This window comes from Phyllopteryx taeniolatus, chromosome 9 (genome assembly GCF_024500385.1).
Source record: "Phyllopteryx taeniolatus isolate TA_2022b chromosome 9, UOR_Ptae_1.2, whole genome shotgun sequence".
In the NCBI taxonomy this organism is placed as follows: Eukaryota; Metazoa; Chordata; class Actinopteri; order Syngnathiformes; family Syngnathidae; genus Phyllopteryx; species Phyllopteryx taeniolatus.
Window position 1 is genome coordinate 31,145,203 of NC_084510.1, and position 23,946 is coordinate 31,169,148.

At 46.6% G+C, this 23,946-nt stretch overlaps 1 protein-coding gene across 10 annotated transcripts in view; it reads left to right on the top strand.

Moving 5' to 3' along the window:
• Positions 1-23,946, top strand: part of chd6 (chromodomain helicase DNA binding protein 6) — a 58,139-nt gene that overhangs the window by 33,560 nt on the left and 633 nt on the right. For 4 of the 10 annotated variants that reach the window (XM_061785486.1, XM_061785487.1, XM_061785492.1 and 1 more), the window contains 21 exons: positions 732-821; positions 2,212-2,315; positions 2,414-2,543; positions 5,092-5,161; positions 5,264-5,327; positions 5,918-6,302; positions 6,917-7,125; positions 7,211-7,308; positions 8,182-8,406; positions 9,035-9,502; positions 11,233-11,469; positions 13,047-13,296; positions 14,443-15,114; positions 15,211-15,362; positions 15,790-16,056; positions 16,981-17,526; positions 18,426-18,713; positions 20,095-20,316; positions 21,571-21,711; positions 22,648-22,752; positions 22,834-23,946. The exon at positions 22,834-23,946 is cut by the window's right edge and continues 633 nt beyond it. In XM_061785486.1, the coding sequence (XP_061641470.1) occupies positions 732-821; positions 2,212-2,315; positions 2,414-2,543; positions 5,092-5,161; positions 5,264-5,327; positions 5,918-6,302; positions 6,917-7,125; positions 7,211-7,308; positions 8,182-8,406; positions 9,035-9,502; positions 11,233-11,469; positions 13,047-13,296; positions 14,443-15,114; positions 15,211-15,362; positions 15,790-16,056; positions 16,981-17,526; positions 18,426-18,713; positions 20,095-20,316; positions 21,571-21,711; positions 22,648-22,752; positions 22,834-23,814 (5,704 nt within the window). In that variant the 3' untranslated portion in view covers positions 23,815-23,946. The remainder of the gene's footprint in view (positions 1-731; positions 822-2,211; positions 2,316-2,413; positions 2,544-5,091; positions 5,162-5,263; positions 5,328-5,917; positions 6,303-6,916; positions 7,126-7,210; positions 7,309-8,181; positions 8,407-9,034; positions 9,503-11,232; positions 11,470-13,046; positions 13,297-14,442; positions 15,115-15,210; positions 15,363-15,789; positions 16,057-16,980; positions 17,527-18,425; positions 18,714-20,094; positions 20,317-21,570; positions 21,712-22,647; positions 22,753-22,833) is intronic. The other 6 variants (XM_061785491.1, XM_061785495.1, XM_061785489.1 and 3 more) reach the window with 5 other exon arrangements.

The following is a 23,946-nucleotide window of genomic DNA, read 5'->3' on the forward strand; positions in this document are numbered from 1 at the left end:
GGGGCCTTTTCTGGACACTCGTATGACAAAACCAAGGTGTTTTTTTTTTTATTAAAATTGACACTTTATAATAAGTCCATGCTAGAGAGTCCTCTATGGAGGTCTAAATTGCCAAAATAGGGGACCTTTAAATTCTTTGACCAAGTTGAATTTGAAACTGAACAGATAATGTACAAAATCCAAAATCATTGACATTGTCACAGTACTCAAAAGCTGTAGGAAATCATTCATTCATTCACTTTCCGTACCGCCTATTCTCACATGGGTCGCGGCGATGCTGGAGCCTATCCCAGCTATCTCTTGGGCGAGAGGTGGGGTGTACACCCTGAACTGATCGCCAGCCAATTGCAGGGCACATATAAACAAACAACCATTCGCACTGACATTCACACCTACGGGCATGTTAAAATGTGTTTGTGTTACAGCCTCCAAGGTTTTGTTTTGTTAAGAAGAAGGGCGTAGGCATAATAAGCTATAGCCTTTTTGGTTCGCTTTATCTTTTGTTGTGTTTTTGAAATGACTGATTGATTGAAAACTAATCCAATAAAAAAATCTAAATCTACCTACCTACCTACACGCAATTAAAAACCTGTTTAGACGGGTGTCAATTATTCGCAAATTTTCACTATTGGCGGCAAGGCTCGATCGTGGGGGCTCATGGCTTCTCTCAACTTTAATTGTATTTGTGTGTGTGTGTGTGCGCGCGCGCACGTGTGTGCATTTGTGCTTAGGGTTCTGCTGAGGGTGAGGATGTTGTACTACCTGAAGGTGGAGGTTCTGGGTGAAGCAGCCAATCAGGCTCTGGAGGGCATATCCGCCAGGTATGAGGCACTTCTGCATCCATCTTTTCACCATTCAGCGCAAATTCTAACAACTAAATATCGGACACTGTGCCACTACTACCGATTATGTTTTTCTGAACCACCAAGAGACCAAATCTGACCAAACATTTTCTGCTCACCTGCGAGAAAATGTCTTTCCACAAACCCGATGATGGAGGTTTGGCTCCCTGTCTTTCCCGTTATTTGGCTACTACGTCTTGCGATCTTCTCTGTACACCTATTTACGACATGCACTTCCAATTATCTTCCTCATCACTGGTTCCTCTGGATTCATTTAGATTTTTGGGAAGGAAAAGGGGAAACAAATACAAACCTTTTGGCTTACAGTTGTTCCTCGTTTATCGCAGTGGGTACCTTCCAGATCACCCCCGTAATAGACAACATCTGCAAAGTATTTACTATTTTATTTATATATAGTATATTAACGAACTTCATCCATATAAATACTAACATTTTCAGGTATTATTTTTGTCCACTTGGGGTCGCCAGTCTCACAATCTGCACAGTACTCTGTGACTTTAACTGTGCACGTCCCTGTAAAAGGCAGGACTGGCCTTGTGAGTGCTGCTGAAGTGAGCGAATGGGGATATACGGTTGGTCAGCTGGTAACTGGCTAAAGCGTTAGCCACTCTACTTGTTGAGTGTCACTTGAGGCGTTTGGCAGGTCGGCTAAAAGAATGTACTTGTGTTAACTATATTTTGTTTGTTGTTTGTTCAACAAAGCGATTGAAAGAGCACCAGCAGCTGTTTCCGTCCTGATTCCTCCCTCTATCCTAACCACCTGTTATGAATTCCAATTCGTTCTAACCCTAGTTAGAACGAATATGGATTTTTTAGGCTGTATGAATAATTTTTTCCCCCCAATATATGGCAGAATAAAATAACAACGAATAAAATAACTTCTTTATTGTGGCCCTTTAACCCTTAAAACGATAAAGATAAAAATTATAGGTTAAACATTTGAGTGTTTTCCAATGCTTTGTCCTTCAGTAATTATATAACTTTACAACAGAGAAAAAAAACACATTTCTTCGACTATCATAACCTTTACTGGTTGTATTGTGTAAAAAAAAAATAAAAAAATTATTATATTCAATTAACTAATGATGCTTACTTTACCGGAGACGTGCAGTTTCAAGTGTGAAATGATCCCAAACTTTGGACATTCTCTATTTTTCTGCACTCTTTCCTCCTGGCTCGTGCTTATTGCTACGTCAGTCTGCAGACTGAAGTCAGTTTTTGTTATGGATTCAGTCAAAACCCGTTTCTGCCACCCTGAGTTAGCCCCCTGCGTATTGACAAACGTTATGAAACATTCCGTTGTCAGCGCTCTACACTGCTGACCTTCGCATCCTTCCTGTAACTCCAGCAAACTGGACGTGTCGCTGCCCGACATCGACTACATCGAGATTCCGGCGTCGTGGTGGGACACCGAGGCAGACAAGTCTCTGCTCGTCGGCGTCCACAAGCACGGTGAGAGCTCACCACTTCATGTTTGACGCGTTAAGATGAAGAAGCTAGTTTGACATGTACTCTACCCACCTCTGGGCAATGGTAACGCACTTCAACAGGGTACGAGCGCTACCACGCCATGCGCGCCGACGCCGACTTGTGCTTCCTGGAGAGGGTCGGCATGCCCGACGTTACCGCGCTCTCGGCCGAGCAGGGAGGAGGCGAGGTGGCCGCCGATGTCGCCGACAGGTAGCGCTGTCAAAAGAGACTGCAAAAAGAACACCAAAAAAGACTTTAAAAAGACCGAGTGAGAGAGGAGAGACGTAAGAAGTATGAAAAGGCAACAAAAAGAAATAGGAAAGATAACAATAACACAAGACAACAAAAAAGCAGTAACAAAAGACAACAATGGCGATAACAAAAGTAGTAACAAGGGACTGCTAAAGCGATATAGACTTCTACTTACTTCTACAACCCCAATTCCAATGAAGTTGGGATGTTGTGTTAAACATAAAAACAATACAATGATTTGAAAATCATGTTCAACCTATATTTAATTGAAAACACTACAAAGACAAGATATTTAATGTTCAAACTGATCAACTTGATTGTTTTTAGCGAATAATCATTAACTTTTAAATGAAAATTTGATGGCTGCAACACGTTCCCAAGAAGCTGGGACAGGGTCATGTTTACCACTGTGTTACGTCACCTTTTCTTTGAACAACATTCAATAAACGTTTGCGAACTGAGGACACTAATTGTTGAAGCTTTGTCGGTGGAATTCTTTCCCATTCTTGCTCGATGTACAGCTTCAGCCGTTCAACAGTCGGTCTCCGTTGTCGTATTGTACGCTTCATAATGAGCCAGACATTTTCAATAGGAGACAGGTCTGGACTGCAGGCAGGCCAGTCTAGTACCCCGCATTCTTTTACTACGAAGCCACGTGTTGTAACACGTGCAGAATGTGGTTTGGCATCATCTTGCTGAAATAAGCAGGGGCGTCCCTGAAAAAGACGTTGCTTGGATGGCAACTTACATTTCTCCAAAACCTGTATGTACTTTTCAGCATGAATGGTGCCTTCACAGATGTGTAAGTTCCCCATGCCGTTGGCACTAACACAGCCCCATACCATCACAGATGCTGGCTTTTGAACTTTGCGTCCAAAACAATCCGGAATGTTCTTTTCCTCTTTGGCCCGGAGGACACGACGTCCACAATTTCCAAAAACAACAATTTGAAATTTGGACTCGTCGTACCACAGAACACTTTTCCACTTTTCATCGGTCCATCTTAGATGAGCTCGGGCCCAGAGAAGCCGGCGGCGTTTCTGGGTGTTGTTGATAAATGGCTTTTGCTTTGCATAGTAGAGTTTCAAGTTGCATTTATGGATGTAGCGCCGAACTGTATATACTGACATTGGTTTTCTGAAGTGTTCATGAGCCCATGCGGTGATATCCTTTTCACATTGATGTCTGTTTTTGATGCAGTGCCGCCTGAGGGATCGAAGATCACGGGCATTCAATGTTGGTTTTCGCCCTAAATTCCCGAAATTCCTTGCAATTGTACGTTGAGGAACATTGTCCTTAAACTGTTTGTCTATTTTCTCACGCACTTGTTCACAAAGAAGTGAACCTCGCCCCATCTTTGCTTGTGAACGACTGAGCAATTCAGGGAAGCTCCTTTTCTACCCAATCATGGCACCCACCTGTTCCCAATAAGTGAGATTTTCCAAACAGGTGTTTGATGAGCATTACTCAACTTTCTCACTCTTTTGTGCCACCTGTCCCAGCTTTTTTCGAACGTGTTGCAGCCATAAAATTCCAAGTTAATGATTATTTGCTAAAAACATTAAAGTTTATCAGTTTGAACATTAAATAGCTTGTCTTTGTAGTGTATTCAATTAAATATAGGTTGAACATGATTTGCAAATCATTGTATTCTTCTTTTATTTGTTTTAATACAATGTCCCAACTTCATTGGAATTGGGGTTGTATATAATACTAAAAAGACAACAAAAGGCAACGATAACCAAATAGACAACAAAAAGCAATAACAAAAAGAAATAACAGAAGACAACAATAACAACAGCAAAGGCTTCTGGTACTTAGTTTGAGACACAGATAGTGAGAAGAGAGACAAAACATACGTAATTAACGAAAGATAACAAAAAGCAATAACAAAGAGAGCATTAAAAAGACAACCCAAACATTAACAGACAAGACAACAATAACACTTAAAAAACACAACACAAAAGCAATAACAAGAATACAATAGCACTGAAAAAAAGACAAACTCAACAAAAAGCAACAAAAGGCAAAAATGAATGAGACAAAAATAGCACTCAAAACACTACAGACAACAATAACACTAAAAAAGAAAACAAAAAGCAATAATAACAAATGTATTAACAGACTGCAATAATGACAAAGACTTCTCGTACTTAGTTTTGAGAGGAGACAAGGGAAGGAGAGACAACAAAAAGTAATAACAAAACACCAATAGCACTAAAAAGACAAGAAAAAACAATAACAAAATACAACAATTTCAGTTACAAAAACTTCTGGTAGAAAGCCAGACAGACAGACAGATAAACAGACAGAGGAGAGAAACATAAGCAGTAACAAAAGAGAACAAAAAACAATTACAAAAGTATTAAAAACAGACAGTAACTGCGAAAACAAACACTTTTGTGCTTAGTTTGAGAGGACAACAACAAGAAAATGACAAAGGACAAGAAAAAGCAAAGACGAATAACACGTGTTTTGTGTGTTTGCGTGTGTGCTGTTTTGTCAGCGTTGTGAAAGCGGAAGATGTCAGCGAGATCACAAACAGCAAAAGCGAAGCAGGAGACCACGTCAGCAAGGTACGCCCAGCGCTCCTCCACACACGCCTCCTCTTTCTTGCTCTGCTACGTTTCCTCCTGACGTGCGTTCGTCCGTTTGTTGTGTTTATGTTCTTCCTTCAGGCGGGGGAGATCCACTCGAGCGCCGACGCCTGCGACAAGCCCCACAACGATGGCGCGGCACCAGGTCAGTCGCTTGCCCCCTTTCACGCACGCTTGCCACAAATTGGAGCGTTTCTTCACCTGTGCCCGTCTACTGTACGTGTGACAAGGCACTAGCAGATAAAATTCAACAATTTTGCAGGATCTCTATGAAAGTCACTTGTCAATCTGTGTGAAAGGCACAAACTGAATTGAAAAATTGCAGGATCTCTGTGTGTAAGGGTCAAGCAGATAAGAAACAACTTTGCAGAATGTTTGTATGAAAATGACTTGCATGATCTCTGTTTGAAAGACAGCAGCAGCTTGAAATTAACAAATTTAGCTGATGTCTGTGTGAAAAGCATCGGGGGGTAAAAATCAACACCTTTGCAATATCAGTGTGTGAAAAACATTTTCAGATTTAAAGAAATAAATAATAAATAAATAAAAAATGAAAAACATTATAGTTGCAGGATCTTTGTGTGAAAGGCACCGGGAGATACAAATCAACACCTTTGCAATATCAGTGCGAAAAGCATTTTCAGAAAAAACAAAACAACATTTTGCAGATCTTTGTGTGAAATTCTGACCAGTTTACTAGTCCTTTTGATGTTATTTGCCTTTGACGCTTGGTAGAGTCGCACGTGGCTGCCGCCGCCCAGGACTCCACCCTGGTCACGACCACCTTCGGCGGGGGCGCCGGAAGCGGCACCGGGGTGGCGGCCCTGCACGTGGTCCACGCGCGCCCCCTGTGGCCCAGCGGCCCGGCGTTGACATCCCGGCTGCGTCGCCTCATTGCCGCCTACCAGCGTTTCACGCTGCGCCGCGAGCCCCTCCTGCGACCAGACTTGTTGCTCCACGACGGCCTGGTGGGCCCGGGGGTGATGGGTGGCGCCGCGGGATGCACCCCCTTTGGGCACCGCGCTGACGGGGCGCTGGCCTGGCAGCTGGGCGAGGAGCTGAGGCGCTGCTCCGCCACCCACGCCGAATCGGACGCTGTTTTTCTGGAGTGGCAGAGAAGGTGAGTGGATGACTGACACGTGTCATAGACGATACAATTTGCAGGTCTCTGTGTAAAAGACACAGGCTGACAAAAATCAACAATTCGAAGATTACTGTGTGAAAGGCTTAGGCTGATAAAAATCAACAATTTGCAGTTTCTCTGTGTGAAAGGCACTTGCAGAATAAAATCAAATTTTGCAGAGTTGAGTTAAAGGCACAGGCAGATAAAAATGGACAATTTGCAGTTTTCTGTGTGAAAGTCACAGGCAGATAAAAAAAAACAATTGGCATTTTCACTGTGTAAAAGGCGGATGCAGATGCAAAATAATTTGCAGATTTCGGTGTTAGGCTGATAAAAATCCGATTTTTGCGTGAAAGTCTCAGGCAGAAAACAATCTAAGAAATTTGCAGTTTCTCTGTGCGAAAGGCACAGGCAGATCATAAACAATAATTTACAAATTTTGGTGTTAAAGGCTTAAGTTGATAAAAATCAGCAATTTGCAGTTAATTGTGTGAAAGGCTCAGGCAGGTAAAAGTCACGAATTTGCAGTTTCTCTTTGTGAAAGGCAGAGGTGTTGAATTTTTGACCGAGTAGCATGTGAAAGTCATACCAGCGCGCGAGGCGTTCCCCAGGTGGACGCGTCGCGAGCAGATGGACTTCTACCGCACGGTGTCGTCCTTCGGGGTGGCCTTCGACCCCGACAGGAAGCTCTTCGACTGGTCGCAGTTCCGCGTGCTGGCGCGACTGGAGAGGAAGATGGACGACAGCCTGGAGCGATACTTCAACTCCTTCGTCAACATGTGCCGCACCGCCTGCAAGCTGCCGCCCAGGAAGGAAGAAGGTGCGAAAGCTCTTCTCGCTAGCTTCTCTCCGTGTTGCCGTCTCCTGGCCGTGCTCCTCGCTACGCCGTCTTCTCACCCGTTCAGGTCTGGCGGACGCCGCCGTTGCCGTCGAGCCCCTGACGGAAGAGCGAGCCGCTCGGACGTTGTACCGCATCGAGCTTCTCCGCAAGATCCGTGAGCAGGTAAACAAAAAACTTCAGACCGAGACGAGACCGAGACTTTTGTGAGTCGAGACCGAGACCGTCAAAATCCATTTTGGATAAGCGGTACAGAAAATGGATGGATGAAAAACCGTGACGGGGTTGAAGCGTTAAGCGAGCATTCACTTCAAGTTGAATTTTCTGTTCAATCCATTTGACACGATGTCTCCAACCCTTCCAAAGTGCAACATGCAAAACTCCCAAAAAAGAAATCCTTGAATGTATTGAAAAATGAAATGTGAGCGTAAAGCTAGCTTACAAGTGCTGCTAATGGTACAAACGGGGGAAATAGCCAACTTAGTTGATTTGGCATAAGTATAATGTACTGTTATATAAAGCCAGTTGAAGGTGGAATTAAAACTTCTTTCCGGAAATATCTCAGAAAGACAAAATTCGATTCGCTGGTGTGCTTACAATTATTGTGAGCTTTCCTGTTTATTTCCTTTCAAGTTCGAGGTTGAAGACTGCAGAATTTGTGTTTCCTTTTTGCTTGTTGTTTTACATTTGAAGTCTTTGTGGTTGAGGAAGCCAAATTTAATTCCCGTGGGGGACAAGGGGGTCCCTCAGTCGCAACACGGCGAAGGCTGCCGTCGTTGCGTGGGTGGTGGGGCGTCCGGAACACATCAATTGAAGGGACAGTATTCATTGTTTCACCTTATCACATGATCGAAGAATAGCAAATCAGTGCTACTGTCGAGCGGTCCCCGACAGAAAATCCCGAGTCCGGCCGGTCCGCGACGCAGACGAGACCGAGACTTTTGGGAGCCGAGTCCGAGACGAGACCGAGACCTTCAAAACGTGATCGAGAGACTAAGAGCATGAGAGAGGTCTCCAAAGCGGCGTTGTGCTCCTCAGGTCCTGCGCCACCCGCTGCTGTCGGCCCGCCTGCAGCTGTGCCGCCCCTCGCTCTACCTCCCCGTGTGGTGGGAGCCGGGCAAACACGACCGCGACCTCCTGGTGGGGGCGGCGCGACACGGCCTGAGTCGCACAGACTTCTACATCCTCAACGACCCCCAGCTCAGCTTCCTCGACGCCCACAGGAACTACGTGAGGGGACACCACACCTCGCATCTTCACAGGGTATGTGGTCATCAAGAACGCCAGAGAGACTTGTAAATAAACAAAATAATAATAAATAATTATTTTAGAAAATATTCAAATTTAGCTGTTTTTTTTAATACTGCCTTGGTTTTATACAGGGAAAGTCCTATTTTCGAAAAGTAATTGATTTGAAATTTTCGGGAACTTGGAAGACATGAAGATGCATTTGTTAGTTTTCACGAAAAAGGCAAATTAAGCAATAGGAGAAAAATCCAATAAATCAAAAAATGTCATTCACTTTTCACAACACATTTTCATTTCATTTGGTACACATAACAGTAAATCTTTTCTTTGCAACAATTATGACCTGTTGAATGATTACAACTGCCTATAATATAAATACTCAGTCAAATTAATCGATTTTCAGAAGGAAATTCGGATGTGTCTGTTATTGATCAAATGATATGAAAATGATTCATATACTTTTTTAAAATAAAAAGTCACTTGTTAAAAAAAAAATTAAAATTGGCGCCTGTTCCCTTACTGTCAAGAAAGGGGGGGGGGGGGGGAGGGGGTCCACTGTATTGTTTTTTGTTTGTTTGTTTGTGGCACACATTGTCAATGAACATTCAATCAATTAATCTTCACCATGTGTCCTCCTCCTCAGCTGCCACCCCCCCACTGCTGCCTGTATGACCCCCCTCAGCCTCCAGAGTACCCCCATCGGGCCCCCCAGCAGGCCGCAGCTCCCTCAGCACCTTTCTCTTCGTCGTCTTCCTCTTCTCACCTCCACGCTGCCCCTGCGCCCCCGCTGGACGAGGCCGCCTCGCCGGGCCTGGGAATAGCGTCTGCTTCTCGGGGGGACTTCCTGGACTGCCCCCCGCTGGACGAGAGCCTGGCCGACCTAGACCCGATGTCGTCGGAGGCGCTGCACGGGGGCAAGGCCTCCAAGGACGCACTGAACGGCTTCCCCTTCAACTCGGCGGCGGGCGGTCAGAGCATGCTCAACTCGTACGGCCAGCTGGGGGGGGCCGACTTGCGCTCCAAGCTGAGGAGCGACGTGCTGGTGGGCGAGCAGGGCTCGTCCGAGGAGACCGGCCTTCTGGCGCCGTCCGTGGAGCTGGATCGGCTGCAGGTACGACACGGGCGGGAATCTTAACGGTTAAGATTGGCACTTCTCTCACTTTGTGCTTCTTTTTCCTGCGCTCGTTCTTACTTTGGGGTTCGCACCAGATCCAGTTGCGCGACAGCGCTGTAGTATGCTGCCAGTAGCGAGTCTGCAGTTGTGTTCCCTGAATCCGTGTTAGTTTTACAAGTTCTGACTTGTCTGCGAGGCCATGAAGGGATCTGGAATGTGATTGGATGAACAAGTGTATGAATGTGATAGGATGAACCGATGACCAGTTAACCACATCGATGATGTCATCGCTTAGTCGAAGTCGACTCGACGAACCCTTCAGTAGAGAACAGAGAGGGAAAGCACTTTGAGAATCAAGAGATACAATTTCATCAAAGTTTTCAACACGCAAGGAGACATTTCAAATACAACCGGATTGCTGTTTTCCAACAAGTGTCTCCCTATTTCCACATACATTGTACACACACACACACACACACACACACACATGAACTGGCAGTTATCGTTTGCCTTATGCAACTGGCATCCCCCAACCACAAACATCATGAGCATATGAGGTTATTATTAACAGAGAATGCCTTTTACAAGTGCAAAGGCATCTATTTTTCCAACAGTGAGAAGTGAGGAAGCGTAACGACAGCGTACTGCACAGAAACCTGCAAAAGAACTACGGACTAAGGGAATTGCCTAAACGACACATTGACTACACATGTGGGTAATTGGACTGCTCTTGTCCCGATTTTGTCCCTTCCCGACAAAAGACTACAAACCCAAAATGATTTTATGTCTCATGTGATTATCCTCGAGAATGAACCTTTGGTCTGACGTGTGTTAAGAGTGAATTTGTTCTGATTTTATGGTCCGAAACAGGTTGGGATAGACGATATTAAAGTATTTATCACCAAAAATGTTCGTGTGTGGAGAAGGCCGACGACTTCCGAGTCATGACTCCATAAATTGTGATAGGAAATGAAATCTAGCCAATCAAGAAGCAACCTGACTGAGGAACAAGGAAGCGGCTGTAAATAAAAACAAACGTCTTACTAACACCAGCCAATCAGTCATCTCCAGCTCCCTCAGTAGACTATAAAGTCCGCTTTCTGCTGTCTCCGGGATTTTTTTCCGCAGTCACTTTTTCAATTTGTATTTATTTTTTAGATTACAGGAGTTTCTGTTACAAATAGTCCTAAATCACCACCATTCCCTCCTCTCGTGTGTCCTCTTCCATGATGCGTCTTGTTTCTCGGCTGTTGTCATTTTTTTCAAGTATGTTAGGTCACATTTGATCACGTAAGAGTTCTGTCTTTGAGGACTAGATTCTAGATGGGTGATGGGACACAGTCTTTACGCGTGTGGTGTTCTGTGTTGAGATTATCGGAGTACAACCAAAAGAGTTAAATGCCTGATTTTTAATCAGATAAACCATCTTTTAGGATTTGATAAAACTTGTATGTATGTGTAAGGCCTTGTAAGACATCAGATAAGTCTGGCGCTTTACGTCCTTGGTCGGGAAGTGGCAAAATCGACACAAAATGGCCCGATTGTCTTTGTGTGAACCGAACCTAATCGTGTTTGCAGTGTGCTCCCCAAAAGCCAGAAAAGGAAGCACAGAGTGAACTAAATATTCTTTCTACATCGTGGCCAGCACTTGAGTCAGTCATGAACGCGACTGCCTGGTCTCGTTTCTTTCATGTGGTCCCTCGCGTGTCCCGGCACTGAACGAGCAGGCTCCCTGGGACGGGACGGACCACTCCAGCCCGGCTCACCACATGTTCAACGAGTCCGACCCCATCCTGGGTCCCACGGGCTTCCTGGAGGAAGAGGACGAGGAGGCGCCGCGGGGGGGCGGTGGCGGCGGGGGGGACGGGACCCTTGAGGAGTGTCTGGGCCTGCCGCCGTCGTCCTCTCCCTCTCACCCCTCGGCCGCCGATTCTGTGGAGTCGGCCAGCTTCATGCTCTTCAAGGTTTGCCCGTCGTACTAGGAGTCCCCTTTGCTATCATCGCTGATTATCAAAATCGGTTAAATGTTAACGTTAGTGCTCTTTATTCAGAAAAGTGACATTTCACGATCCGGTTATAACAGACACATTTTTTTCCCCCTTACATACTGTTTGCTTCAAATTAAAAACAAAACCTTGGGAACAGTAAGGATCCATTTATTGATGTCAGACAGGCTTTTGCTACATTTAGAGAAGATCCATAGTTCTCAAGGGAAGCAATAATAATGGCAATCATTGGAGAACATTCACTGCCATGGACGTTTGCATTTGTTGACTGCCACTGATGAATATATATTTGTCAAGGTACGATACATAAGCTGGAACTGTAATGGCAAGCATGCATCAGTAGATGGCGGTGTTTTATCACTGGATTTGAGATTGGCACAATTTTGGAGTTGAAGACAAAGATTAGGCGGTGAATCTCGGCTTGTCATGTCGATTATGACAGAGAAATGGCAACACGTGGGAAGTCAGACACTTTTAAGGACCTCACCCGCGACCAGGGTATGTGTATGTGTGTGGTATAAACTTTCAGGCCCGATACCGATTATTATTTTAGTAGTCAAGAGGCTGATAACTGATATTTCGAGCTAATATTCATTTACCGTAAACGGGGAATACATTGGCATTAACATTTTGAAATATCTAAGCGCCAATACTTTGCTTTATTTCAATGCCTTTAAGCATATTTATTCAGCAGCTTTTCAGATTTGCAAAATTGAGTTTTTTTTTGTTTTCAAATTCTAACAAAAAGTGCAGGGAGCTTAGCAGCATGTTTTATGAAGTTCAGTGAAATCTGAGACCAATAAATAGCTCCCTCAAGTTTTCTACAGTAAATAAAGGTTTCCAAAATTTCAATATAACTGAAATGTTAATCTTTTTAAGATTTTATTTAAAAAAAAAAAAAAAAAAAGTTTACCTAGTTTTAAATTGATCTCTTATCGAGCGACGTATTTAATAAAAATGCGTATGGCGATATACGTCGTCATGGCGACTATCGGTGCCAATCATCGGCCCGGCTGATAATTGGCATAATAACTATCCCTAGTATAAACGGAGTATGTGTCACCATCATGAGAAAAGATGACACAGTTGATGGAGTGGATGACGAATGTCGAAAAAAAGCCGCCGACCTTCAACTCAAGTCATGCGCTGGGTTTCTTAGTTATCCATCGCTAAGTGATTATTTTAGCCATCAAAAGCCCTTTCTCAGCCTTGTTTTTGTTGTTTTATAGTTTGAGGTGTCGCTGTCCTGCCTGACATCTTTCGATTCACTTTTTGGCCATAAATCTGCTGCTGATTACGGAAAAAGCTAGAAAGAAACTTTTTTTGTCTGTTAAAAGAGCGTCTAGTCTTTTGTCCCCTCGGTGCTTGTCACAGAATGCGATTTTCTGTGGGTCTTGAAAGATCTGTCAAAATGCTGTAAAAGAGCATGCAGTGAAGGAGTTGAATTGGTTCAAGTTGGCCACAAAATCAGCAAATTGCGTTGGCAAAATGATGTTCTAATGGCCAAATACAAAGAAAGTCTTGTTTGCGATCAGGACATCGGCGTGAGCGAAGAAGCCGGCGTGGACCAAAGCGACCTGGCGGCCAGCCCCCTGCCGCCCTACATTCCCCCGCACCCTCCGCTCTCTCCTCCCGACATCACGGGCGACTCGTGCCCGGCGGGCTCTGCCGAGGAGGTTGGCGGTCAGCACGTGGGAGGAGGCGTCTTCAAGTTTGACGTCAAGGGTGAAGACAGCGTGGAAAAAGACAACATTCTACTTGAGGACCACTGTGACCCGCATCAAGGTATCAGCATGCAATACTACATACGTGGTAGTACTACACATGGGTGGTACATAAAAGCAATATCGTAGGAGTTTTTTGATCTTCCACGGCCTTCTGCTGATTGAATGACTTCTGCTAAAAAAAGAATTACGGCATCAAATGAGGCTTCAGGCCACACTTAGGTTTTAAACTTGGGTTAGGAGTGCAAATTTAGGTTATTAAGGGAAACTTATGGCTTTAAATAAGGGTTGGAATTTGAAATTAGGGTGAGGCTTTCAAGTTAGGGTTTTAAGACAGAGTTGTGGTTTCAAATCAGCTTTTCCAGCCAGGGTTAGGAACTGAAATTAGGGTATTGACTTTATACCTAACCCAGTGGCTCTTAACCTTGTTGGAGGTACGGAACCCTTCCTAATGTATTTCAAACTTAAAACCGGGATATATTTTATTGTCTGTGTAGATTCTCAGTCATCCAGGCCATGCACAAAATTAACCATGCATCAGTTGCACACAAAATCATTGTGTTAAAAGAACAAAACCAATAAAAAAAAAGAATTCAATTCAATGAAAATTGAACATTCAGTGAATGTGAATTTTGCTGTTGCCATTCCCCTTGGTAAGTGCCACGGTCATGTCAGAGGAACGCACTTCGACATCTGTTCCTTTTCTTTATTTCTACAATCCTCGAAAAGGGTTCATAGGTAAAATGTTTGAGGTTCTTTTTTCTAATTGGATGCGCTGTCTGACGCCACAGGAATGCTTGCTACTCAACTCAAGTGTATCGTTGAAATAGCGCATAATGGTGAACGGCCACCTTGACGCAGCGTTGCGTTTTGAACGCTCCGCATTCAAAATGCAATGTAAGAAGGCTTTTGCGGATACATGCGAGCCCGCACACACGGTGTGCGTGGAGTCCTCCGTTCAACCCCAGCGACTGCCTCACCGAACCCAGCTTAAGAACCGCTGACCTAACCCTTTGTGTTTAAAATGGGGGTTCCAAGAAGTCAAGGTGAGGGTTTTGATTCCGAGTTAGGCTTTTAAATTGGACTTTAGAATGAAGGTCTTTAATTAGGTTTTCAAACAAGGATTCATGGTTTCAAATTAGGCCTCCGGTTTGTGGTAAGGTTTCAAGCCTGATGGTCTGAATGTTTGCGTCTCTTTCACGGTCAGCCGTTCATCCGGCTCTGCGTCTGCCTTTGGACTTGGCGCACATGGACGCCGCTGAGGCACCGTCGTCTGCCTTGAGGGACCCGCAGCTGTGTCCGGACCTCATGTGTCCCATGGAGGAGGTGGACACCTTGATGTTTGCAGAAGAGGAAGAGGAGGAGGAGGAGGAGGAGGAGGAGGACGAAGAGGAGCAGACGAGCGTGGCCGACTTGATGGCCGAGGCTCCCGGAGAGCTCCTCCGGGGAGACGGACGCCAGAACGGCGGCGAGCCTGTAGCGGACCGGTACTGTCTTATGGACGGCACTGTGGCGGACTGCCGGGAAGACCCGGTTCCACCCTCGGAGGAGAAACCTGAGCTCCAGATAAAGACCGAAAACCGGGACACCCAGACGAGCTCCGTCAAGTCCGAAGACGCTGGTTCCAAATCGGAAGGAGCGAATTCCAAATGCGAAGCCGTCAAGACAGAGAGCTGCCAACTTAAACGGGAAGTCCTCCATCTGACGGCCGACGAGACCAAACCTGAGGGTCTGGATTTGAGTGGCGTCAAAAGCGAGAGCGGGCGGGACTTTTTGGAGGACAAGACGGAGCAGGTGGACCACCTGAAAGAACAGCCCAAGGAGGAGGAGACGTCCTCCTCGCCAGGTAAGATACGACTCGGAACATCTTCGCGTTCCGGTTTGAAATGATCCGTAGTTCATAATTTGAGATCGACAATAATTATATGATATATTATTATTATTACAGATATTATATATCTGTCGTGTTTCCCAGTGGCGGCTGTGGAGGACTTTTCTGGAAGTCCCGGGTTCATGACTCCCTTTTCCGTGTGCCACGATGCCCCCGAAATCCACGATGCCCGAGAGCCCACCATTGCTCAACTCCTCCAGGAGAAAGCGCTTTACTCCTACTCCGACTGGCCCAAGGTAGGATTCTCGCTTCGTTCCGGACACCTTTGCCCTCACAACGCAGGGTTAGGCTCTCGAAGTAGACTTGCAAAACGTCAGCGTTCGGGTTTCAAGTCAGCGTAAGCGTTTCTGTTTGTATTGAGGTTTCAAGAAGGGAGGGTTTGCGTTTCAAGTAAAGGTTTGAAGCCTTTGTTAGGATATCATGTTTTAATTTATGATTTCAAGAAGGCTGGGTTATAGCTTATTTGGGTTTTGAGTCAGCTTTAGGATTTCAAGATGCCAGAGCTACGGCTTTTAAAAGGTAAGTTTGGGGGTTCGAGTCAGGGTTGTGCTTCAAAATTAGAGTTTGAAGTCAGGATTTCAACCCTGGGTTAGGTTTTGAAATGAGGCTTTGCATTGGAGCTTCAAGCTGACGTGTACGTTCCCACACATTGTTCGTTTTTAGGACCGCGTGATCATCAACCGGCTGGACAGCATCTGCCACACCATCCTGAAGGGGAAGTGGCCCTCGTCCAGCGACCAGTACGACCCGCCGGCCTCCGTCAGCGCCAATCACTTGGCCCACCAACACCTCCAGCGGACCGCCTTCCTCCCGAGCACCGCTAGCACCTCCTCGTCCTCGTCCTCCTCGTCCGGCCAGGCCAGGATCCAGCAGGCCACCCCGAGCCTGGCCTTCCCCATCATACCGCCTCCTCTCACCAGGCTGCCCAAGGTGAGCAAAGACCAGCCATGCCATCTTGCTGTAACCTTTGTGTGTGTGTGTGTGTGTGTGTTGGGCTCCCATCTTCAGCAGAAATTGAATTTGAATTAATGCCTTAACTATACTTCAAAAGAGTGCTTGAAGCACTCTTCAGAGGTTTACAGCATGAGGTTCAAATTTGGTAGGATCAAATCTCTACTGGGAATGTCCCAAAGGGCTGCTTCAATCCAAAATGGCAGACCTCCTGTGACTTTTCAGGCATGGCTTCTTTTTTTTCTTCTTTGGTCTACTCATGATAGACATGTCCTACTAAATTCCATGGCGCTAAATCAAACTTGCTTCTGGGCTTAAATGATTTATTATTTCAATCCAGTTTTGCTCAACAGAGCCAATTGGGCCTAAAAATTCCACTTCAAACCAAAATGTCTGACTTGCTGTTTAATTTGGGCATGGCTTCTTGAGACTTTTTTCGGTAGTTCTACTCATAGTAGGCATTTATTCATTCATACTTCGTTCTGCTTATCCTCACGCGGGTCGCGGGCGCGCTGGTGCCTGTTCCAGCTACCTTCGGGCGAGAGGCGGGGTACACCCTGAACTGGTCGCCAGCCAATCGCAGGGCACATATAGACAAACAACCATTCACCCTCACATTCACACCTTCGGGCAATTTAGAGTTGTCAATGAAATTTTTAGTTTTGTTTAATCCAGTTGGACGCTACTGAATCGACATTCTTTGTTATTTGGGCAATGGCTTCCTGGGAATTTCTTTGTGGGTCTACTTGTGATAGACATGTCTCCCAAATGTCATGATGCTAAGTGAAAATGGCTTCAGGGGCTGAATTGTGATGGACGTGTAGCAAATGTGCCGTTGCTTGGCTGTGTGGTCGTGTGTGTTTTAACCAGCGCACCGTTCTTGTCTCTTGTCCACCCTGGCAGCACGCCGGGCGTGGCGGTGGCCGCGGGGCATGGCGCCTCACCTCCCTCCCTCTCTTACAGGAGAGATTGGTGGCGCCGCCCTTCCTCCCCGAGCTCAAGCGCTCCGCGGGGCGGCGCCCCTTCGACTATGAAGCGGCGGCGGCTAAGGTGTTAGCGGGGAAGGCGGCGGCGTCCTCGGGCAGGACCCCCGTTGGGGATGCGCCGCCCAATCAGCGGGCCGGCGCCCTGTTGATGAACGGTTGGCAGGAGGCGGCCATGGATCTCAGCAAGTCGCCGGGCGACTCGCTCGCCTCCGGGTCAGGGGACAGCACCCGCAAGCTGCCCCTGCCGCCGCCCATTACGGCGCCCCTGGCGGGCTCGGCCGGAATGGACATGGCGGGAATCCTGCAGGCCGGACTCATCCATCCCGTGACGGGACAAATTGTCAACGGGAGTCTGAGGGGGGACGACTCCCTGAAGAGGAGACGCGGGCGTAGGAGAAACGTCGAGGCGCTCTATTCAGAATTCACCAAAGCTCAAGCCGTGCATCTCCCTGATACCACACAGGTGACTCATTCTATACTTTCCATTCTATACAGCGAAATAGGGCTGCAACTAACAATTAGTTTGATGATCGATAAATCACTCAATTATTTTTTTCAATGAATCGGATAAAAAAAAATGTATTTCTATCCATTTAGTCAAAAACATGACATTATTTCAAATTTCAGAAAATGCACCAACATAAACCGATTGTGATTAATTTTCTCCGGGTAGTCCAGTTTCCTCCCACATCCCAAAACCATGCGTGGTAGGTTGATTGAAGACTAAATTGCCCGTAGGTGTGAATGTGAGTGCGAGTGGTTGTTTACATGTGCCCGGCGATTGGCTGCCGACCATTTCAGGGTGTACCCCGTCTCTCTCCCGAAGATAGCTAGGATAGACTCCAGCACGCCCGCGACCCTCGAGAGGATAAGCGGTACGGAAAATGGATGATGGATAGTTGTCGATTAATTTGATCATCGATTAGTTGTCGATTAATCGATTGCTGTACCTGTAGTATTATGTGTAGGTATTGTTGTTTAATAATGCAAAATCCATTTGTATCTGATTGGTATAATGGGTAGAATACTTGATTCTAAAACTGTTGGATACTGCAGTGCAAGTCAGCACACCCATGTTCAAATGCCTGATTTTTTATTTATTTTTTTTGTGGTATAACTTCAAAACTTTCTACAACCTGTACAACTCAATTGGGGAAAAAAAAATCATTGAGAGTTGAAGTAAAAATAAAAAATAAGAAAATTGTGATTGCACAAGTGCACACACTTTTATAACGGGTTGTGTTCACAATGAACCAATCACATTCAAAGTAATTTTTAATTGGACTCCACCATTCAAAGTGCCTTTGATTAACCCCAATAAAGTTCAGATGTTCTAGTAGGCTTTTCCTCTCATTTTTGTAGTCACATCTTACAGCACAAGTCCTGGTCCGCAAAGAACTTCCACAGCGTCAAAGGGATGTCATTGTTCAAAGGCATCAGTCGGGAGAAGGGTACAAAAGGATTTCCAAGGCATTAAATGTTCCGTGGAGCACAGTGAAGGCCGTCATCATCAAGTGGAGAAAATTCGGCACCACCGAGTCGTTGCCGAGAAGTGGACGTCCCTCCAAAACGGACGAAAAGACCAGAGGTGCGCTCAAGGAGGCTGCCAAGAGGCCGGCAGCAACATTGAAGGAGCTGCAGGAATTTCTGGCAAGTACTGGATGTTTAGTGCGTGTGACAACAATCTCCTGTCTTCTTCATACAGTGGATATAAAAAGTGTACCCCCCCTCATCCCTGTTAAAAGGACCACTTTGGTGATATGACAAAATGAGACTTTTCCCCACAATGAATGAGACCTATAAACTCAGTACAACTAAGATGGGGAAAAAAATCTTTAAACGGCTGAGATAATGTGGTTGCAAAAGTGTGCACACGCCCTTGTACCTGGGGATGTGGCTGTGTTCTGACTGCACCAATCATATTCAAACTCATGTTAAATGGCAGTCAGCACACACCTGCCACCATTTCAAGGCCCTCTGATTAACCCCTAACAAAGTTCAGATGTTCAAGTAGGCATTTCCTGACATTTATTTTTGCTTTGTCACAGAAGCCTGCTGGTTTTGTGATAACGCTGATTGCTGTTTGGAACTGTTCATAATTCCTTATCACATAAACTTGGCATATGACCAGGGGTGTATAGACTTTTTATATCCACTGTACAGTATGTCAGGGCTATGGGCTAGGGTGGCAAGATGGACAAAGAAAAACCTCCAAGCCTGGCTACATTTAGCATAAACACACTTGAACTCTCCCAAACAGGCATGTGGAAATGTGTTCTTCTGCCATGAAAACAAGCTTGGACTTTTTGGCCATCATTTCCAAAGATATGTTTGGCGCAAACACAACACTGCTCCTCACCGAAACTCAACAGCGTACCTCCAGCGAAGCACGGTGGTGGCAGCATCATGAACAGGGTCTGGTACTCGGGCCTTAGTCAAGGTGGATGGAATTAGGAGCGGTCCCCGTGGAACATCTGTGGGGGGGCGGGGGGGGGGGGGTCTGAAGAGGGTTTTTATCATCATAGGAGAGGGGGCAAGTATTGCCACTAGGTTGAAACCATCACCCTGCTTGAAACTCTACTTTGACTTTATCCTGACATGAAACCCTAATTTGAAAGCTAAAAACTGTCTTGAAACATCTAATTTATAACGCTAAACATGACTTGAAACCTCTACTTTGAAATCTTTCCCCTGACTTAAAACCCAAATTTCTGCCACACTGAGTGTTGAAATACAATGCAAGCCAAATGTGCTGCTACCAAGCATTACTTTGAGGGTGTGCATATTTATGCAACTATGTTCTTGTAATTTTGTCCGTCCCCCTTTAAAAAAAAAAAAAAAAACTTTTTTTTTTCAATTGAGTTGTACATTAATGATCGAAAAAGGTTTGAAAATACTTTTTTTTTTATTTTTTTTTTAGTCACAATAATGTGACATTTGAACAAGGGTGTGGAGACTTTTTATGTCCACTGTACACGTACCTACAGTATGCATGTATATACTGTATGTATCTATGTATACATCTGTTTAGGGTCGCGCGGAGGCTCTGAGCCAGTCGTCGGTGTCGTCATCCACGTCGTCGCCATCTCCCTCCTCGGAACGTCCGCTAGCGACCCCTACGCTGTCATCCGCGTCGACGCCCGCGTCGCCCCACCCCGAGGTGGCGGCCATGGAGCGGGAGGCGGCCAGCAAAGGTTTGATGGAGTGGCTGCGACATAAACCGGGATACAGCTTGGACCTTCCTTTCGCCCACGTAGGTTTATTTTTTCTTTTTTTAACACTGGGTTTTGGAGCAAAACCTCCTATTGGGTACACAGTACACGAGTGCCCCCTACGGGTCGGGAGTGGAACATGATTGTCTGCACGTTTGGAAATATCGCAACTGCAGATGGAGCAGGTTGCACACCAGCGAGCTGCTAAGATAACATTGTTTTCTTGCCGTGAGTTTGGCTAAAAATAAACAAAATGCAAATCATTCAACAAAATATTAATTGATTTTCTTCTCTTAATAAGGAGGACAAAAAAAAAAGATGACCCCCACCAGTGATTTAATTTAATTGCTGCAATCAATAATAATAATAAAGTAAATGCCCTGTCAGGCGGTTAAGTTGACGGTAATGATAAAAAATAATGATCTATAAATCCAGAATACTGAAAGCCCACAATAATTTTTGGGTTGCAATAATAATAAAAGGCAATTTAGTTGCCATAATAATGATATCCATCCATCCATCCATCCATCCTTTTTCTGAGACGCTTCTCCTCACTCGGGTCGCGGGCGTTCTGGAGCCTATCCCAGCTATCATCGGGCAGGAGGCGGGGTACACCCTGAACTGGTCGCCAGCCAATCGCAGGGCACATGCAAACAAACAACCATTCACGCTCACATTCCCACCTACGGGCAATTTAGAGTTGTCAATGAACCTACATCCACCTACATGTGCATGTTTTTGGGATGTGGGGGGAAACCGGAGTGCCCGGAGAAAAGCCACGCAGGCGCGGCGAGAACATGGAAACTCCACACATGCGGGGCCGGGGATTGAACCCCGGTCCTCAGAACTGTGAGACAGACGCTCTAACCAGTTGGCTACCGTGCCGCCAATAATGATGTTAAAATATTAATAATGTTAAAAAGCCCCCTAAAAGCTGATTTAGTTTCTTGAATAATAATTATGACAGTAATAATTAGGTGCACCATCAAAGCTGATTTTAGTTACTGGAACAAGAATAATAAAATACTAATTTAAGCCCTTGAGACTGATTTAATTTTGGGACTAATAATCGAAAACAAAAAAAGTTGAAGGTCATTTGAGTTGCTGGAAGAGCATTAAAAACATAATAATAATGGAATTCCCCCAAACAGTGTCGCAGGTGGAGCTAAAATGCTAACAATAATTATTGAAGATAACAACAAGCATCCATGAAAAAGGCGCTCTACGAATCGAAGTCATGAAAGAATAAAGGCCAGTGATGTTTTTGCTGACTTTCTGTGTGTGCTGGCGGTCAGGTGGGCGCGGGGGTTCTGCACGGCCTGGTGGAGCGGCCCAAGCAGCGGCGCCATCGCTGCAAAGATCCCACCAAGCTGGACGTCAACTCCTTGACGGGCGACGAGCGCGTGCCCGTCGTGCATCGCGGCACCGGACGGAGGGTACGGCAACTGCGCTTTGTTTTGCGTCCGTGTTTGGGCCGGCAGCAGTTGGCGCGTCTGCCTCACACTTCTGAGGGTTGCGGTTGGGCCCTGGCCTTCTTGTGGGCCCTGAAAAAACATCTAATTGAGCCTTTTTTGTTTCAGTCCTATCTCACTGAAATACACTTTTTTTTCCTAAGGGTAAAGACGAAAGTGCCTAACGGTTTCCTACAAATCATGCGAGTTTCACAATTTCCACGTGTTGCCCTTCAAACTCTGCGGCTACAAGTGCATAAATGATCCCAACTACTCATTAAAGCCATCACACTCTTGTCTTTATACAGTCGTAATAACGGTAAAGACATGCAATGGTTGCCACACTTTGACAGATTCATAGTTCGGAAATAACAGCCTTTATTTTGCTGCCTGCTAATGTGTGAATGCAAAACGGCTGGCGCATCACAGATCCCTGTGGCGTATTGCAACAACATCATGAGGCGCTCTTCAGTGACGTTAACGGTAAAGACGGCTCGAGTGGCGTGGATAAAAGACGCCCCCCCCAAAAAAAGAACTCTTTTTTCATACTTAAGATGCATTTGTGTTTGTTTTCATGCAGAACAGGAGAAAAATCCGATATATCGAAATATGTCTTTGGAGTCTTCACAAAACATTTAGCAAATCACGAATCCTCATTCCGGCCGCCGACTTTTGAATATTTTCGTCTTTTAGAAACAATTACGACCTTTTTCATGGATAAAAACTGCCAATAATTCAAATCCTCATATCAGTCAAATGAATTGATTTTCAAGAGGAAATCCAGTGGGTGTTTCTTTTCCGTCGTTGATGAAAATGATATGAAAAGGACCCATAAATGCCCTGACGTGGACTGGCGAGCAGTCAATTAGTCCCGATGCGTCTTCGTGCGTTTCTCCTAACCGTCATTCTCCCTTCTGGCAGCTGGGTGGCGCTATGGCTCCAGCCATCAAGGAGCTGTCCCGCTGGTTGGACGCCAACTCGGAATACTTTGTGGCTACGGACTGGGCGGACGTGGTCAAACATTCCGTGAGTACCAAACACTTTTCAGGTCCCGCCCGCGGGCGCCGTTAACGGTCCCGTGTGCCGATCCCGTCTTCCGTCCCGCAGGGTTTCCTTCCGGAGGGAAAGTTCTCCCGCATCCTGACTGAACCGGTCAACAGAGACTCCTCGTCGCGCCGCCGCGGCCGCCGCCCCCGCAGCGAGATGCCCAAGCCCCTTCTGTCAGACGCCGCGGGCCTGCCGCCGCCCGTCTTCATGAACGGCGCTCTGATGGGCGGCGTCGACTCTGTGGTGGCTATGCAGAGCCTACGCGCCGGAATACCCGGGATCCCCATCTCCGGCGTCGTGACGGCGGGCTTCCCTCACGTTTACCCGGCGGGCGTCGGCGGGGCTTCGGCGGACGACGCCAAGAACGGCTTGAGCGTGTTACCCATGATGCTGCACGGGGCCGCCGTCCCGCAGCACGCCCTGTTCAGCGTGGGCGCCGTCATGCCACTGCACGCCGCCTCGTCGGCGCCGGCTGCCAAAGTCACCGCCGACGTCAGCGCGTCCGAGGCGGGCGGCGGTGCGTCCGCCGTGCCGGCCGAGACCGCCGCCCCTTCCGGGGGCCAGAGTACGTGCGAGCCGCATCCCGGCGGGCGTCTGACTTTCAACCCCTTCCTGATACCCGGCGTGTCGCACGGCCTCCTCTACCCGCACATGTTCCTGCCGCACGGCGGCATCATGACGCTGCCCGCCGTGCCGCCCGGCGCCTCCGCTAATGACGGCTCCCCGACGAGCCCCAAGAGGAGGCGGCGGCGAGAGCGCGACGAGCCGGATCGGGAGCCCGAGTGTCCGGAGCCGGAACGCCGAGAGCCCGGGTTGCACGAGGAGCGACGCCAGGAGTCGGAACGCCGTCAGGAGGAGTCGGAACGCAAGGAGGAGTCGGAGCAGGATCCGGAACGTCGCCACGAGGCCGATCCCAGCCAAAGTACAGTGGACCCGTCCTTTTCGGTGTCCTCCTCGCAGGAAGTGGACTGCCAGCAGCAGCCTGAGGGGGCGCGACAAGGAGGAGGACCAGAACCAGAACGGGAGGAGCGGGAAGCGTAAAGGGGCGAAGGAGGAAGGAAACAGTCGAGTGTAAAGTTTGTGCCGTGTCTGTCTGTCAGTCAGTCAGTCGTCCCACTTGAATTCTTCTTCTTCTTCTGACAATGATTAATGGTCACATCACGTTTATATCGC